The 17311-nt window shown below is 55.1% G+C and overlaps 1 protein-coding gene across 1 annotated transcript in view; it reads right to left on the bottom strand.

The window, feature by feature from the left end:
• Nucleotides 1-747: 747 nt before the first annotated feature.
• The window catches only part of ADAMTS8 (ADAM metallopeptidase with thrombospondin type 1 motif 8), a 21723-nt gene continuing 5159 nt past the window's right edge, over nt 748-17311 (bottom strand). Inside the window, 8 exon segments of the mRNA XM_023761984.1 lie at nt 748-1895; nt 3843-4018; nt 4157-4329; nt 6683-6866; nt 9176-9477; nt 10327-10494; nt 11360-11495; nt 12334-12573. Coding sequence (XP_023617752.1) covers nt 1325-1895; nt 3843-4018; nt 4157-4329; nt 6683-6866; nt 9176-9477; nt 10327-10494; nt 11360-11495; nt 12334-12573 — 1950 coding nt within the window. The 3' untranslated portion in view covers nt 748-1324.

Below are 17311 nucleotides of genomic sequence, written 5' to 3'. Positions count from 1 at the left end.
TCCAGCTGGTCAGTAGGTAAAAGTGAGGATGGGCACACATGCTCAAGAAAAAGGAGCCCGTGCCCTGACCGGTTTGGCTCAGCGGATAGAGGCCTGCGGACTCAAGGGTCCCAGGTTCGATTCCGGTCAAGGGCATGTACCTTGGTTGCGGGCACATCCCCAGTGGGGAGTGTGCAGGAGGCAGCTGGTCGATGTTTCTCTCTCATTGATGTTTCTAACTCTCTATCCCTCTCCCTTCCTCTCTGTAAAAACATCAATAAAATACCTTAAAAAAAAAAAAGAAAAAAAGAAAAGAAAAAGGAGCCCAGAGGCATCGCATAACAACGACTCCTGTGCACTGGAAGTTTCCACCAGGGCAGTGATTCTCGAAGTGCAGCCCCCAAACCAGCAGCCTCCACGTCCCCCGGGGAACTTGTTGGCCATGCAGACTCTCATTTCGGGGGCATTAGGATCATCCTGCTGAATCAGAAACGACGGGCCCAGCAGTCTGTGTTTCAAGAAGCTCTCTGGATCATCCTAATGCCCACGAACGTTTGAGGACCACTTGTCTGGATTATGCAAATGAACAGCCGCTCCAGCTGTTGTCTGAGAGCCCCGGAGGAAGCCGGAAACGACTCTCGGGCGAGTGCCCACTTCCCAGTGTGTTCAAGGTGCTGACCCAGCGCTAGCCTTTGTCCTGGGGCTCTGGGTGCCTGCCCTTTCGAAAGAAACACGGAACCAGACCAGACCACGATGTTGGCACAAGATCACACTTTAGTTCAGAGACACATTTGCATAAATACTTGAACGGGACCCACCCCTGCAGGTGGAGGCCTGAGAACACGTGGCTCTCCACAGCCCTGCAGCCCCGCAGGTGATGGGTTTTAATACTGGAGAGAGTCATGATCACGTTGGAAGCCAGCTGAGGAGCTTGCTTTGACATTCGCCATTGGCCCCCTGCCCCACACCTCTCTTGGATACTTTTTCCCCTTTGAGGTAGATTATTTATAGGGGAAACCCAATAGAAAACAATTTTTTTTTCCCATTTAACTTTGCTAGTCCTTTGCAAACAGGCTCCATGAGTCTCCTGTTCGGGTCTGGTGGACTTTTCACCTTTAACCTATGCCCTCTTCTTGAACCCAAGCAAGGTCCCATCCACGAGAAAGTAGACATTATATTCGGTTGGCCCATCCTCTCTTCCCCTCCCCGTGCCGGCGGGGCTGGTGCAACGTGAGACCTGGGTCGGCTATGCCACCTCTACACGGAGGGTCGCCACAGTGGGGACACTTGTTTGCGCCCCAGCAGCCCGAGTCCATGAGCACAAGACTGGCCCCGTCCCACTCGGTCACAGAGGGCATGGCTGGCTCTCACAGGGCTTAGCATCCTCGGGCTTCAGAGCCTTGTTGCAGGTGGCGGAGGCCTGGCCGCTGGGGTCAAGGCACTCCACGGTCCGCCGCTGCCAGCCAGCCCCGCAGCTGCTCGAGCACTGGGACCAGTCCCCCAGCACCCACTGCGCGTTGAGCAGGGGCTGGATGACGTTGGTGGTCACTCTCTCTTTGCTGCCCTGGATGCTGAAGTTCACGTCATTGGGGACAAAGAAGGTGTATTTGACTTTGGGGGGAAAGACCTCACCGGGGACTGTCAGGACCTGCACGATCAGAGGCTCAGGCAGGGGCCGGAAGCTCTGCAGCCGCTCCAGGGTGGCGATGGAGCCGCTGTACTTCAGGATGGTCCCCTTCACCAGGATGTCCTGCTCGATGGCGGAGATGGCCAGGTTCCCGTTGAGCAGGTACTGCCCGTCCGCGGTCTTCAATGCCAGGTAGTTGCCATCGTTCTGGACCCCCGGGTGGCTCCGTTGTTTCACGTCGATGTTCGTGGCACCAGCTGGGATGGTGACGATGTCATTGTAGCCATAACTAGGACAGGAACAGAAAGACACCCTTAGCACCGGTGCCTTCCCAGCCCAGAGTCTAAGGAAGTGAACCTGCTGGGGACTGGGGCTGGCGGACAAAACCGGTAGCAGATAATGATGCAGTCGCCTCGAAGCTCTACATCAACTAGCTGCCGGGGCCGACAACTCCATTTCCAATGTTGGGGCTGAGCGGGTGAGATGTGTGGGTCTTGACAATAGCACGGGAGGAAGGCTGCTCAGAGGGGTTTGCCAAGCCGGGCAGCTCTTGGCTCAAATGAGATCTCAAACACATTTCGTTTTTGCACTGGGATACAACTTTGCTTTGCTACTTTCATAGCCAGAGCTCAAACCCATGTGGGAGGATGCGTTCCACACACTCACTCCAGAATCAGACACCTCACCCCACCTCTGAGAGCCCACAGTTCTCTGTATTGGGTTCACATGGCTCGAGGGCAGGAAGCTGGACAGAGGAGCTGCCTTCCGATGGACCCAGATACCTCGAGCCGTGCTTCTGGGTGGATAGGATGCTGTCTTGGGAAACTATTTCAACGCTATTGTAGGGATTTATGTGTCTGGAGGAATGTTAGTTCTTGTTCTTATCTTCTGGGGTGGAAGCATTTGGGTGACACAGGTTGGGAAGAAAGTGAAAGGGACTGAGGAACACAGCCAGTCGGTTCTTCACTATTTTTGCCTTATGCCCAGCTGGGGCCAGCTGCCTAGTCCAGGGCGCATGAAAGTATCCATAAGGCCCCATTGGCGTGGTTCAGTGGTTGAGCATTGACCTATGAACTGGGAGGTCATGGTTGATTCCCAGTCAGGGCACATGACTGGCTTGCGGGCTCGATCCCCAGTGTGGGGCATGCGGGAGGCAGCCAATTGATGATTCTCTCTCATCATTGATGTTTCTATCTCTCTCTCTCTCCTTCTCCCTCTCCCTTCCTCTCTGAAACCAATAAAATATCTATATCTATATCTATCTATATCTATCTATCTATAAAGTATCCATGGGCCCATTTATCTAATGCCTAAGAGAGAGCCAGCTGGGGGACCCAGTATCTGAACATCCCACATTCCAGGCTTCTTTTTTCTATATCCCCTGATTTCAAATTTGAAAAGACCTCTAGGTTGTCTGCTGTGGGCTGATCCTGTTCTCTTGAGCCTGATGAGATGTGAGACAGAAAGACACAGGGGCCCAGAGTGGCTGCATAGCACCTGCCCTTGCCTTCCTCTCCGGAAGTGCCTGCAGCGGCAGGAAGATTATCCAGGAGCTAAGAAACCTGGGTTCTCTTCCTGGCTGTTATGAACGACCAGTGTGACCTTAGAAGAGTCTGGTAATCTTATGGAACCTTAGTTTCTTCATCTGTAAGTGGAGAATAATAGTGTTGGCCTTGCCCCCCTCAGGGATTTATTTTAGGAATCAAACAAGGTCACAGAGGTGAAAGGACTTAAATACTGGGAGCATTAAGCTGCGAGAAAGTGTCTGGAGTGCTCAGACTTATGAAGGCACTGAGGCCTCTGAGGCCACGGAGGTCCCCTCCCTATACTCCCTTTTCTAAAAATTCAGCTGCCAAAAGACAGGCTCGCCAGGAGTGGGGTGAGATGCCCTTCCCCAAACAGGCCTGGAAGAGCTGCTCTCTGACAAAGGTCCCAGTTACTCAGTGTAGCTCTATTGTTGATTGACTCAGAGATGATCTATCCCTGTCCCTGTGGCCTCTGACTGCCCCATGCACGGTCCTCTCTGAGGGCCAGACCCTGTACCGAGTGCTCCCCATGTCCCATCTCATGGCTCTTTACAACGACTCTGAGATACGGAGGACTGCTGACATTTTACCAAGACAATGAAACTCAGCATTCCATGGGTATTAAGTAGCAGCACAATCGAAACTTACGGGACATGATTCCAAAGCCTGTTCTGCCCCTGACCTTGGTACTGAACTACGAGGAGGCTCACCTGGACGGGTTGAGGGAGCCGGAGACCTTCCTGCATGAGTTGTCGTTGCCCCCACACACCCCACATTTGTCCAGCTTCGTAGACGAGTTCACCACGTGGTCACAGCCAGCCTTGACACACTGGCCACGGACACAGATGGCCAGAGTCTCTGGCCCACACAGGGTGCCGTCGATCACCTGCAGGAGAAGGGAAAGGAAGAGAGGGTATGGTGGGCACAGAGGCAGCCCCTGGCGGGGGGGGGTGGGGAGAGGTGGTGGTGCTGGTAGGTGCCCTTCATCCTCAGCTGTGGTTCTGAGTTCCAAGAGGAGTCTCACCTTGGCCTCAAACACCTTGAACTCACTCCTCCCCCGGGCTCGGCAGAACAATTTGCAGCGGTCCCGGGGGGACACCCCCGAGTACTTGGGGACCCACTGCAGGAGGTTCCCGTCCATGTCGGTGTAATTGTAGGCGTTATACTTCTCGCACTGCTGCTCCCGGAAGCTTTTCTCTGAAAAGAGTAAGGAAAGGCATGGAGTGAACACGCCGCGCTGAAGCAGGGAGAACCCAGCTGGAGAAATGCCTGGATTGGGGGCCTTTTTTCTGCCTGGTTTTGACCCGACCCCAGGACACAGGTCCAGTGTCACCTGGGCCCAGTATTTCTAGGTCCACCTGACCCAGGTCCACGTGTGACCCTTAGGAGCATCTGGCCTCTGCTGGCCTTTCTGGGATGAATGTCCTTTCTATTGGAGGAAGACATTGTGTTTTACAGATACATAAACTTGGGTGAAAACGGGACAATTCGGTGAGTGTGGGAAGCACAGAGTGATGCACGGAATTATATTTTGGGGCCTCTGATGTCATGCTCTCTCTTGACTTCCTTGGTGACACTAGACACGTGGCCAGGGACTTCCGGATCTACAGCTCCAGATCCAGTCTCGCCCTACGCCCCACCTGTGGTGATTCTGGGTGTCTGTGGGGGACTCCATGTGTAGGTGCTGTGATTACCAGCTCAGCACAGTCCAGCTGCACACGGTTCCCTCATTCACTGGATTGATTTTCATTGGGTGACACCTCCACGCTCCAGGCTGAGACTCTACATCCTCCATGTCTGAGCTGTCCCTAAATCCTTCTATCACCAGGACAATCTGGTTTTAAATGTCTCTGTCCCCTCTCAGCACCTCAGTCTCCCTCTCACAGGCCCAGGCCTCCTGGCTTCCCTGGGGCCCTAGTGCCCAGCCTCCTACGCCAGCTGCCTCCTGTCCCATCCTGCTGCCCGCCGCTTCCAGAACAATCGTCGGAGAACGACTTTACATCACAATCCTGGCATTGAACCTGCTCTCGTTACTGAGGTCCTCCGGCTCAGCTGGGCATTTGCATGGCCGTGGAGACTTTTCACACACAGGTGGCTGGGCCCCACTCCTCAGATTCTGATCGGTACACGGAGGGGCCTGGGCCTCAGGTTTGAAAATGCTTCCCAGGTGACGGGCCAGGACAACTGGCACTGAGAACTTCTAGATGCCATTTTTTAGCGTTCATGGACCTTGTCGTCTGCTCTTGAAAGGCCGGCCCATTCCACCTGGTGAGTCACAGCCCCTTGGAGACCTCCCTGTCTCCTGGCCCACGCTCCCAGGCCTCCTCACCATCTCAGTCCCCAGGCTCTGCTCAGCCCTCACGCCCCCGGGAGCTTCTGTCCAGTCCCGGCTCTTCCTTGCTCGGAATTCCTCAGGAGCCAGGAGTCTGTGCTTCACAGATTAAGTTTTACTGGCCTTGTAAAAGCGTCTGGATCTCTAGCTAGACTGCGCATTCCTTGCGGATGGAGACCACGCTCTGTGCATTTTTTTATGTCATTTATAACATCGATTACAGTCTAGCCACACAGGAGGCACTCAGACACTTGTGGATTGAGATGGCTCCTCCCAGTGCATCTGAGATCATGACTGTTGTCCGTGTCTACCTGGCAAACCCTCACCATTCCAGGGAATGCTTCGCCCGTGTGCCAGGCAGGCTCTCCCAATTCCAGGCAGTTTCCAGAGCCCCTGCCACTGCTGTTTCTCCCGTCTTGCAAAACTGCTGCGGATGCCCCATTAGACACCAAGCCAGTGGCAGAGTGTCTCTGCCCTTGGATGGACCTTCAGCTGCCTGCCAGTACTTCCCGGAGCTGCGCAGGGGGGAGCTGGGAAGGATGGCAGGGACAAAATTCCCAACGACGCCCTCTCACCCGTTCGGCTGCTGCCCGTGCCTGCCTCTGAGGCAGTGCCTGTGCTTTCTAGCGGGTTACTCGGGGTAGGAGCACGCCAAGGGAGGTATATGCCAAGGAGCGTTGCCTCCTGGGAAGGTTCCGAGGCAGTTGCCACGGCCCCAAGGGAACATGGGCAACTCTCTCCTGAAGGAACGTGCACTGGAATCAGATGCAGAAACCCTCCCTCCGCCCGCCCGGGCTGGATGTGGACTGGGAAGATATTGGAGGTTTGGCTCCGACATTGGCTTTGGCAAACGCTTCCAGTCCGCACACAGACGAGGGTTCAGAGGCCTCCAGGAGGCATGTTCCCCCAAACCCAAGCCTCCTCTGCAAGCCTCCTCCCCCCAAACGAGTGACATCCTCTATCTCCACATCTGGGAAGGCCAGGGCTGCTCCTCTCCTGGGCTTTGCCACCCATGTTCTCCACGCCCCCCCTCTCTGCCCCCCGCCTCCCGTATGAGGAGAGCTGTCCTGGGGTGCTAGGGGCTGCCCTAAAACGGGGTGCCTCGCAGAGCCATTTAGGTCTGGGTCACAGGAAGGCACTGCCTTGGGATCGGGAGACACTGCCTGTTCCGTCGTCCTCTGGGGATCTTAGGCGGGTGTGGCCATCAGTGACGCTTACCACTGGGGGGACATTCCTCCGTGTGGCAGGACTGGTACTTGGTTCTCCGCCCCAGGCAGTATCTCCCTCCGTTCTGAGGCTCGGGGTCCTTGCACTCGCGGTGTGAGAACTGCACCCCTCCTCCGCAGGTCCGGGAGCATTCTCCCCAAGGCCCCCAAGCGGCCCAGCCTCCGTCCACCACGGCCTGCAACACAGAGCCTCCGAGTCAGGAGCTGAGGTAGGAATGGGGTATGGGGTTCAGTACCCCGCCCTAACCATTCGTTTCATGGCCGCGTGGCCTGCTTGGCCGTGGGCTCTGTGAACAGAGGCCGTGCTGGACTCGCGCACGGCACGGCGACCGTCCAGCGTCTGAAACAGCGCCTTGTCCTCACCAGGGCACTCAGTGCTGGTTGTCGAATGAAACTCTTTTGTGGGAATAAGGTTGGCTCAGTCATAGCAGTTCTTCACTGGGGACGTTTGGAAGTGTTTAGAGACATGTTGGCTGTTACAGCTGGAGAGGGTCTATGCCGCTGGCCTCGAGTGGGGAGAGGCTGAGGGGCTGCTAAGCACCTAGCAATGCATAGCCAACCATGAACAAGACACCCCCTACCACCAGCCCCCGCCCCGTCCTCCTGTCACTATGCCGGGGTTGAGGAGTCCTGGTCTAAAGCAATAACCGCTGGGAGGTGTGGCTGCCGGTCGGCCAGCCAGGTCAGGGGCCAGATGGTCCCTGGGAAATAAACAGAGCTGCTTCGACTTTACAGCTGGTCTGGGAGGACAAAGCTTTGCCACTGGTGTGGGGTTTCCAACTGAAAATAATTTTTAAAATGAAAAAAATAACATTTGCTTATATAAAAAATGAAAATACAGAAAAGTGTAAAAAAGAAAGAAATACATTAAAACAGTGTCACTAGCTGGGCTGGCGTGGCTCAGTGGTTGAGCGGCGACCTATGAACCAGGAGGTCACCATTCGATTCCCTGTCAGGGCACATGCCAGGGTTGTGGGCTTGATCCCCAGTGTGGGGCCTGCAGGAGGCAGCTGATCAATGATTCTCATCATTGATGTTTCTCTCTCTCTCCCTCTCCCTTCCTCTCTGAAATCAATGAAAATATATTTTAAAAAGTGTGTAACTACCCAGATAAAAAAACACTGGCATGATTTTCATCAATATCCTTCCATATTTTTGCTTTGAATATATAATCATAAAGGTGCGGTGTTTTTTATTTTACACAGATATAGTATTAGATGAGAAATAGCATGCCATGAGCATCCATGTCAACCGCTCCCGGCACTGAGCGTGGCTCTGGCCTGGGGAAGGTTGCACAGAACCCCTCCCTAACCCTCTCCTCAGTGATGTTCGAAGCTCACCCTACAGGAGAGGGAGACCCCTGGACCAGAAGCTCAGTGTCTGATGGGAGGATGAGAGGCGGCTGAGGGTGAAGCCGTGACTCCCACCCCGGCTCAGGCTTAGAACCAGGCTCCTGAGACTCAGTGCCGAGGACACTGTCACCGAGAACAGCCCTGGGGAGAGTGACTGCTCGGGCCACCCTGGTGCTCAGTGCTGGGCCGGGACCAGGCTGCCTAGCTCCACGGATGCCGTTTCACAGGGGCGGCTCAGTGACTGGCGGCGGGAGAAATGTGATCAGCCCACGGTTTGGAAGTATTCAGAGCAGGGCAAAGAAGCGAATCATTTAAAACTCTCAGCGGCATTGCCTTGGATTCTCCTGCAGATTCGCTGTGTCCTGGGCCAAGTTTTCTCTGCCTGTCAGAGCCCGTCTGGTTCCTCCTCCCCTCCCTGTCCCTGAGGATGGAATCCCCACAGTTACTCTCATTCTCCCGACCTCTCATTATAAATTCAGCTCAGACATGGGTAGGATATGAGCTCTTTCCCTTCATTTGATGGAATGTCCTCTTCCAGGCCACTCTTATCTGTTTATGAAGACTCCAGAGTGGCTTCCGTTTACCGAGTGCCCAGGCTCTGGTCTTGCGGCCGGAGTGTCTCTTACTGATCACCAACCTCCACAGCCTCCAGGTCAGCTCCAGAGCACCCCACAGGGAGCTCCCCACAGGCCACGGCACCGGTGGCATCATCCATTCACTACAAGCTCAGCTTCGAAGGCTCCTCTTGTGTTTGGAAAACTATGCTTTGTTTTGTTTGTAAAAATATGACTGGCTCAGCGGGCGTGGCTCAGTGGTTGAGCGTTGACCTATGAACCAGGAGGTCACGGTTCAATTCCTGGTCAGGGCACATGCGAGCAGGCAGCCGATCAATGATTCTCTCTCATCACTGATGTTTCTGTCTCTCTCTCCCTCTCCCTTCCTCTCTGAAATCAATAGAAATATTTTTTAAAATATGAGTGATTTTACTTAGAAGTCCTGGTTGCAGCCTAGCCCAGAGTCCCTTAGTTCCTCGCTCTCAAGTGTGGTTTCTCCTTGCAAACAGATCTCCCTACTCTGCCCCCCACCACACCCCACCCCACCCCACCTTTGTGTCCCCAGGAGCCATTGCTCACCTTGGGCCTCTCTACTTCCTCCGCAGGAAGACAGCTGCCATCCCAGCAGAGGTGCCGGGGCCCGCAGGGCGTCCCGTCCGCCCAGGGCAGGCTGCCGTTCTTCGTGTGGCAGAGGGGCTCGGCGCCATCCCTGTGGCACCAGAGCTGGGCGCAGATGTCCTGCGCAGAGGTATTGGGGCAGTGGCGGAAGCCCAGCCCGAAGATCTGCCTGCACTGCTGGTCCAGCTCATAGAGCGCCCGTTGCCCCGGGAGGTCGGTCGGGAGGGGCAGGGCCGAGGTGGGGGCGTCGAGGAGACAGTCTCCTGAGAAATGGAGGAAGCAGAGGCCAGAGTCAGGGGCCGGTTTCCTCTCTCACCCCCGCATGGCTCCCATAGGACCCCCCAAATCCCGACGGACAAGTTTAAGCTCTAGACATTAGCTTTCCCTTGACCTCAATTTAAAAACTCAACACTCGCCTTCCAGACAGAATCTGTCCCATTTTCGACTATCAGTCACAACAGTTATCTTCAAGATCGGATTTCCTTTGTTTTCCAGAACATCTTACCTGACTCAGTGTTTACCCAGCAAACTGTAATACTAATGTAGGTCAATGTACCCGGGGGTGTAAATGAACTCTTAAAAACCATGGCCTGCAAAATGAAGCCCAAGGGCTGGTGTTTGGATAATCCATCATTTTTGTATTACATGTGTGCCTGCCTCCTTCAAGGGGAAGAACCAAAAAGAAATTGTGTTGCACTGTTTTGCTCCACAAACCAAGCTGTTTTAGCCGGGCGCACGCTCCCGGCCCACCTGGGCCCCCACTCCCTGCTCTCTTTGCCTTGCTAAGCGATCCTCCAATGTCCCGCTCCAGCCCCACACTCTTCCCTCCTCTGTGCTGCAAACATTCTTCTGCTCCTTCCAGCTCTGTTCTTCCGCTCCTTCCAGCTCTGCTCAGACTGAGTCTAGATGAGCCCGGGACTCAGGCTGCTGGACAATGGGCAAGGAGGAGCATGCTCTGTGGGGATGGGGAGGCCCTGGCACAGGTCGAGGGGCAAGGGCCAGATCTCCGAAGCCTCTTCTAACCCTCAATGGCTATGATGCTTCCTGATGCAGCTCAGTAAGGAGCCCGCCGGGCAGAGCGCCGCTGCCAGCAGCTGGCCAGGGAGGCCTACCGTGCCCACCGTCCAGGAGCTCCGTGAGGTACATGGCGCTGCAGGGAGACCAGGGCAGCGTCTTGTTGAGGTGGACGAAGAGGGGTGCCATCATGTGGTGCTTGCCCATGGGCCCAAAGAGCCGTGCACAGGGCTTGGAGTCGTCGTGGGGCATGCCGAGGACGTGCCCTGGGGACAGAGAGAGACCCTCGGTCTACGTTCACAGGCTCCACTGCTTGGCAGCCCCCCCCCCACCCTGCTCCAGGGCTCCCATGGTTGAGAGAGAGAGAGAGAGAGAGAGAGAGAGAGAGAGAGAGAGAGGAAGGAGAAAAAGAGGAGGTGGAGGAAGAGGAGGAGGAGAAGAAGGGAGAGAAGGGAGGGACTGAGGGAGCAGCATGCCCTCTTCTTATTCCCTTTTTAAAAAAAATCTATTTTTATTGATTTCAGAGAGGAAGGGAGAGGGAGAGAGAGAGAAACATCAATGATGAGAGAGAATCATTGATCAGCTGCCTCCTGCACTCCCCTTCCTGGGGATTGAGCCAGCAACCCAGGCATGTGCCTTGACCAGGAATGGAACGGGTGACCTCCTGGTTCACAGGTCCACGCTCAACCACTGAGCCATGCTGGGCCCTCTTCTTATTCCTTAAAGACCTTTCCACTCTGGGCTTTTCCCTTCCCAGAAGCTTTCTCAGAGCACGAGGAGCACGGGCAGCCTGCCTTAAATTCACATGCACCTCAGTTATTCGCTCGCCCTCTCTTCACAATCCATCTTCCCAGGTTCTTACTGCTTAGTTTGGACACACATTTCAACTTTACCAGGACCTGTTTCACATCTGGGCATTTTCCTGGCGATCCCTGAGGATGGCCCAGTTTAACATGCAGGCCTCGTGCTCAGGGTGGGAATGCACAAGGCACAGTACGTAGCAGCATGGGACCATTCTGTCGGAATCAGGAGGGGGACCTGGCTGACTGGGAGGGGCCGCGATGGCTCAGAGCTGGGTGAACCTGGGTCTGGAAGAGGCAGCGTGGAGCAGGCGGGCAGGGCGGCTCTTACCCAGCTCGTGGGCCAGCGTGTAGGCCGCCTGGAGCCCCTCATCCTCGATCACAGAGCAGCTCTTGCTGGGGTCACAGATGGTGCCAATGTCCGCCACGCCCAGGGTGTCGCACATCCCCTCCTTCCCACAGAAGTTCTGCGAGGCGGAGAGGGTGAGAGCGTGAGAACGGACAGAGGACATCTTCCTATTCCTGCTCCTCCTGAGTCCAAGGGCATTTTTGAAGCCCAAATCCCTCTTTCTTCACAAAGGACACTGGTTTCGGGAAGACCGTTCCTTCTTCTACATTGGCCTGTGCTGGGCTGGCTGGGCTTGGACGGTTTGTTGCGGGAGGCAGGCCAGCACAGCGGTGCAGAACACGGAGCCTGGGCTGGGCTGGGGGTGCCGCCACTTTGTGACACTCTGTGCCTCAGTTTCCTCGGTTGTAAAACGGGGAGCTGTACAACGGAACTTGTCTCGTGGAGTTGTTGTGAGGACTGAGGAGTAGATAGGGCCTTGCACACATGACTACACTCTCTAGCCTTGAGGATGCTGCCCACCTGGAGTTTCAATCTCACCAGGTAGACAGGCAGCCTCCTGATTTGGGGAAATCTCCAGGGTAACGGCTTGGCTACCTGGCCATATGTTTAACCATCACCGCAGAGGGACCTCTTCTCTAATTCCCGCTCCAGATCTCTTACTGGACGGCGTGTCCTCCAGTTATGACCTCAGCAGACAGCTGGTCACAAACATTTGGAACAGAGCCCGTATGGCATTCCTCTCCTTCCCTTGCAAATACCTCACACTTGTCCTCATGACCTCCTCCTCCTCCTCATTCCACACACAAACGAGGCTCCCAGCTGGGGCCAGCAGGGAGGCAGTCCCTACGTTCGGGCAGGCCCAGGAGCCCTGGCCCTGGCCCTCCCTTTGACCCAGTCACCCCACCCCAACTCCACCTTCCCCCGCTCCCCGGGGTCTCCGGAGCCCGTCCACAGACCTGTCTGGTGAGCAGAATGGCCGTGTCGAAGTGTCCTGGGTTCCGGTCGCTGTAATAGTTGAACTGCTGCTGCCAGTTGCAGAAGCTGCGCAGGGTAAGCCCACCATTGTCAGACACCAAGGGGCCCTGCGCCTCATCTTCCACGATCAGCACCTTCACCACCACCAGGTGGACGGAGTTGCGAATGCTGGGGTGCTTGTAGATGCGGGCCGCCACCGACATGAGTGTCAGGATGTGGTTCTGTCGGGAAGGAGGGAAAAGGAAGAGTGAAGGGTTCCATCTCCCAACCCGTCGCCTGCCCACGGCCATCACCTCTTGTTACCCACCCCGTGTGCCCTGCTCCAGGCTGAGTGCCCGATAAATAGCATCTTGTTGAAAACTCACAGCCTCCAGACCCTTCATTTCACATAAAAGCCAGTTATGTCCCAAGATCACAAATCTACGGAGAGCACGGCCAGCATGTGAGCTCAGACTGTCTGGCTCTGAAGCGCGTGCATGTAACATCTTGACCAGACACATGTGGCCATGTAAATCAAAGTCCATTAAAAGCCAGCGAAACTGAAATCACAGCTCCCCCGTCGCACTGGCCACATTTCAAGTCTGTCGATAGCCATCTATGGCTTGTGGCCACTGTATTGGACTGAGCAGACAGAACGTTCCACCCTCACGGAAAGTTCTATGGGACCAAGCTGGTTATTCAGCCTTGACCTTGACACCGGCTGTCTCCCTGCCATGGCCCTCTGTCCCCTCTTCTCCATTCTCAGCCCAGAAGCAGTGATCTGAGTGCTCCAGGTGAGAATTTCCCTCTGAGCGTCCAGCATTCTCCTGATGTCTGCGGGGGAAGACTACACTGCAGGATGAAATGTTAACCCTGAAAACTTGGCTCTGGTTGTCACGACAAACAATAGCTACTCTGCTCCCGGCGCAGGACCCACACTTCACCAATGTCACCTCCTTACATGCTCACAATAACCCTGTGAAGCGGTATCACAGTCCCTACGTCTAAGGCCACACGGCTCTTCCAGCCAGATGCGGCCCAGGCCTGTCCGTCTCCGGGGCCCACACTCTTCTCATTAAGGGTCCCAGTGCTTGGCCTCCTGGCATTTGCCTGGACAGCCCTGAAGGGCTTATTCCCTTCTGCCTGGGGCTTGAGCGAACCCTGTGGGCCTAATGAGGCCCAGATGCGGAGGCTCACACCTGCTTCCAGTCCCACCCAGGCCAGCTGAGACAGCCCACGTCATCGCTGGGCCTCTGTCCTGTCCCCGGGCTGCCAGCTGCTCCCACGCCTTTGGAGGAGGCCAGGCTGGAGCTCACGCTCCTGCCTCTAAGAGCGCATTCTCTTGGGTTATTTTGCAGAAGAGGAGACAAAGGGGCAGAGGCAAGAGTGCCTTCAGCCGTGAGTGTGGCCAGCTGAGCAGCCAACTCGCTGGCCCCGGTCTCTGTTCTCTGGCACCGTCTCTATGAGCCTCTCCTTTTCTCTCCGGTGATCTGGAAGGTGGGAGTGGAAGGAGGGGAAGGGAGAGTGAAAGGCTAGAGAGGGACATTCCGCCGTCTGGGGCCATGTGTGGGAGATCCAGACGAATCGCATCGTTTGTGAATGGGATCTGTCTGTTCACCTCGCAGGCAACAAGCCAGGCATTTTGTAAGCCCTACAAACAGGGGTTGGCAGGTTGTTGAGGGTGTCAAGTACTCCGGCTATGTTTAGGCTGATGTAAACATCTTATCAGCAAAGCTGAAACTTGGCGCTCTCGCTCTTGGAGTTGGATTCCTAAGGGAAAAAAAGCAATCACATCATTATGCAACCAGGGGTGAGGGCTGAGGAATGGTAGCTTGCTGAGGCCACTTCCTGTCCAGCCCTTCACGGCTCCTAGGAAGGGCCAGAGTCTGATGGGCCAGGAACCAACTCCTGGGACTTCTTCCCAGGCAACCTGCCACTCTCCTCATAAGAATTCTTCCCTTTGAGTCCCGATTTCATAATCTCGCAATTGGGGAGATGATGTCTCACAAAGAAGGTGTGGAGATAAGAGATGCCAGCTGCTCAGCACTGACTCCAGAAAATTATACACGGAACCGAAGACCTGAGGTTTGAGAGGAGTCTGCAGTCCCAAGCTGGGCAGGTCAGACCGAGGCTCTCAGGCCAGCAGCTGTGTGGACACCATGCAACGGCCAAGTCCCCAGGGTAAACCAAGCAGTCTGGTGTGAACTGCCCCCCAAAGGATGGGGTGAAGCATCAGACGCTCCCCAACACTGAGAGTTTTTTTTAGGGGGGTCTTCTCCTTTGCAGCTGAGGTAGCTCCTAGCATCTTCTCCAGATGAATGACTGCTGGGCTGAGCCGGCTCCTTTGGCCATTTCCTTTGGCCTTCTGGTATTTGTCTGGACAGCCCTAAGGTTTTATTCCCTTCTGCCTGTGGCTTAGACGAGAGGTTAGATCTGAGGATGGTTGAAGGTCCTCTGGCTGCCATCTCAGAAGATAATTTCCATTGCATTGTGGTCCTGTGTTTCTGTTCAAAATCCCCAAACCTTGTCCCACTTGCCCACCTTTTCTGTCCCACTGAGCTTTTGGAGATGAAGGGTCACCATCCCCAGCGTTAGGTCCTCTGAGAAATGGTGGCAGGACTGCCTGACACCTGCAGGGGAAGGGCCACTGGGCCTTGGTGGGGTGGTGGCCCTGAGTCGGTGAGCCTTCGATTCTCAGCCAACCCCCTAGGCCTGAGTTACGGTCCCTCCGGGAGTGGCTCAAGAGCCAGGAAGGAGAAGGGCAGATGGCTCACTCCACCACCTGGTGTCTATTTATACCTCCCTGCACCCCAGTGCAGGCTGCCGGCTGAGGCGTGTGGGTAAGATTGTGCCCCTGTGGATGGGGTCCCAATACAGCAGACAACTTCCCACAAGCACGGCCGGTAGGCTGGACAGAGCCCAGGGCCAGCAGGCCCGTTGTGTTGAAAAACACACACACACCCTGCTCTTGAATGACAGGGGGTCTGACTCCCTTCACTCTTGTTGGGAGGGCGGGCCATCTTTCTGGGAGTCTCCTTCTCCACGGGCCCCCGCAGGACCTGGAAAAGAGAGACCTTCCCCAGCCAGTTTAGGGAAGTTTTTTTTTTTGATTCTTTGAGCTACAAACAAGGAGATCCCACCCCAGAGCTGTGGTGCAGCCAAAGCCAAGAGGGTGGAGCTGAGGGGAGGCTGGGCCTGGGGCCAGTGTCTTTCCAGCAGCCTCTTCTGCCCCCAGTGCCACCCGCTCTGCTCTGCTCACTGGCTCTGTGCACTGTGGGTCCTCCCGCTTTTCCTGGCGGCGGGTCTGGGAGACGTGAGGAGCGGGAGGTGGATACACGGAAACCCTCTGACCTCAGCAACTGCTCTTCTCCTTTTTTCCTTCTGGGCATCTCTCTAGGGCCTGAGACTGTGCTGAGGAGGAGGAGGTGGGAAGAAGAAAGGAAAAGGAAAGAAGCAATAGGAAAAGAGAAGGTCCTACACGGGTGTCCTTCATTTCTCCTCGTTCTCAAGATGTGTAGGCAGTTAGACATGAGCAGAGCAAGGATGATGGGCCAGGTAAGGAGGTCACCAGGGCCCTGGTCGCCAGCAAAGGACCATGGTAGGGTGGGAACTCGTCCCCAGGGTGACTGGTCATGTGTATTGGACCCCCTGGCCTTTCCTCCCTGGAGATAACATCTAAGCCTCAGTTGTATTTCAGCTCCAGGCTCAGAAAAGCAGCAAAACCAGACAAGCAAAACCACGGCCAACGCAGGACCAGCTACATTGAATAATGACCCCTTGCCCTGGAGCCCACTTAATTAGTGGAGCCCCCAACCCTGAAAGGACACACCTGGAAAGCTGCTGAATATTCTACTGAGATCTTCCCCTGGGACCTCCCCTAAAATTTTCCCCCTGAAAACCTTTAGGACAGAGAACCTGCTGGCTCTCCCTCCTGGGAGCATGCTTGAGCCTTTCCCTTCCTTCTGCCCCTCCCCATCCCTTCAGGGGCATTGCCTTGACCTTCCTCACTTCTAAGCTCCAAGGGGCCTCCCTTTACCTCTATAACTTGCTACCTAAGCCAGTTTTTTTAAAAAAATATATTTTATTGATTTTTTACAGAGAGGAAGGGAGAGAGATAGAGAGTTAGAAACATCGATGAGAGAGAAACATCGATCAGCTGCCTCCTGCACACTCCCCACCGGGGATGTGCCCGCAACCAAGGTACATGCCCTTGACCGGAATCGAACCTGGGACCTTTCAGTCCACAGGCCGACGCTCTATCCACTGAGCCAAACCGGTTTCGGCCTAAGCCAGTTTTTTTCTACAAATTACTTCTTCTATCTCTGATTTTCCAAATAAACATTCTCTTAGAGTTTGGGTCTTGGCTCTGAATTCTTTCCTAGCCAGAACTCAAGTACCGAGGTTGCTGAACCCAGGTCTGGTCTGACCCCACTGGTCTAATACCTGGTGCCGTTCTTGCCACCCCAACAAAAAACAGCAAGGGCGAGGCCACCTCTCCGAGGCACACACTTATCAGAACCACAAGGAGTCAAGCATGAAACTCTGAGCCAAGCAAGCTGATAGGAGACCCTCTCTGCCACGGGACAGCAGAGGTGACACAGCAGTGGCGGGCTATGATGGCAGGTGACCACACTGCCCTCCTACTCGACAAATGCCATCACCGAAGGCAACTCTAGTATCAGTTATGCTTTGTTGAGCACCTACTATGTGCTGGGCACTAGTTCGGGTGCTTTCCATATTTACTGTATCCTCAGCACACTGCCAGGACATCGGGATACTTGTTCTGGCGAAAAATTAAGGTAACTTGCTCAAGGACACTCAGTTACTTCCGTTACCCTTCAAAGCCTACCCTCTTCAATGTGACACTGACTGTCTCCCTGTTTACTGCCTGGAGGAAAACTACAGCACAGAGTAAACAAACGCAAAGCACAAGAGCAAACAACCTGGCCGTTGATGTCATCTAGGCACACCCCCCCCCCC

Source organism: Myotis lucifugus, unplaced genomic scaffold (genome assembly GCF_000147115.1).
Source record: "Myotis lucifugus unplaced genomic scaffold, Myoluc2.0 scaffold_225, whole genome shotgun sequence".
NCBI lineage: Eukaryota > Metazoa > Chordata > Mammalia > Chiroptera > Vespertilionidae > Myotis > Myotis lucifugus.
This window is presented reverse-complemented; position numbering and strand designations above follow the sequence as displayed.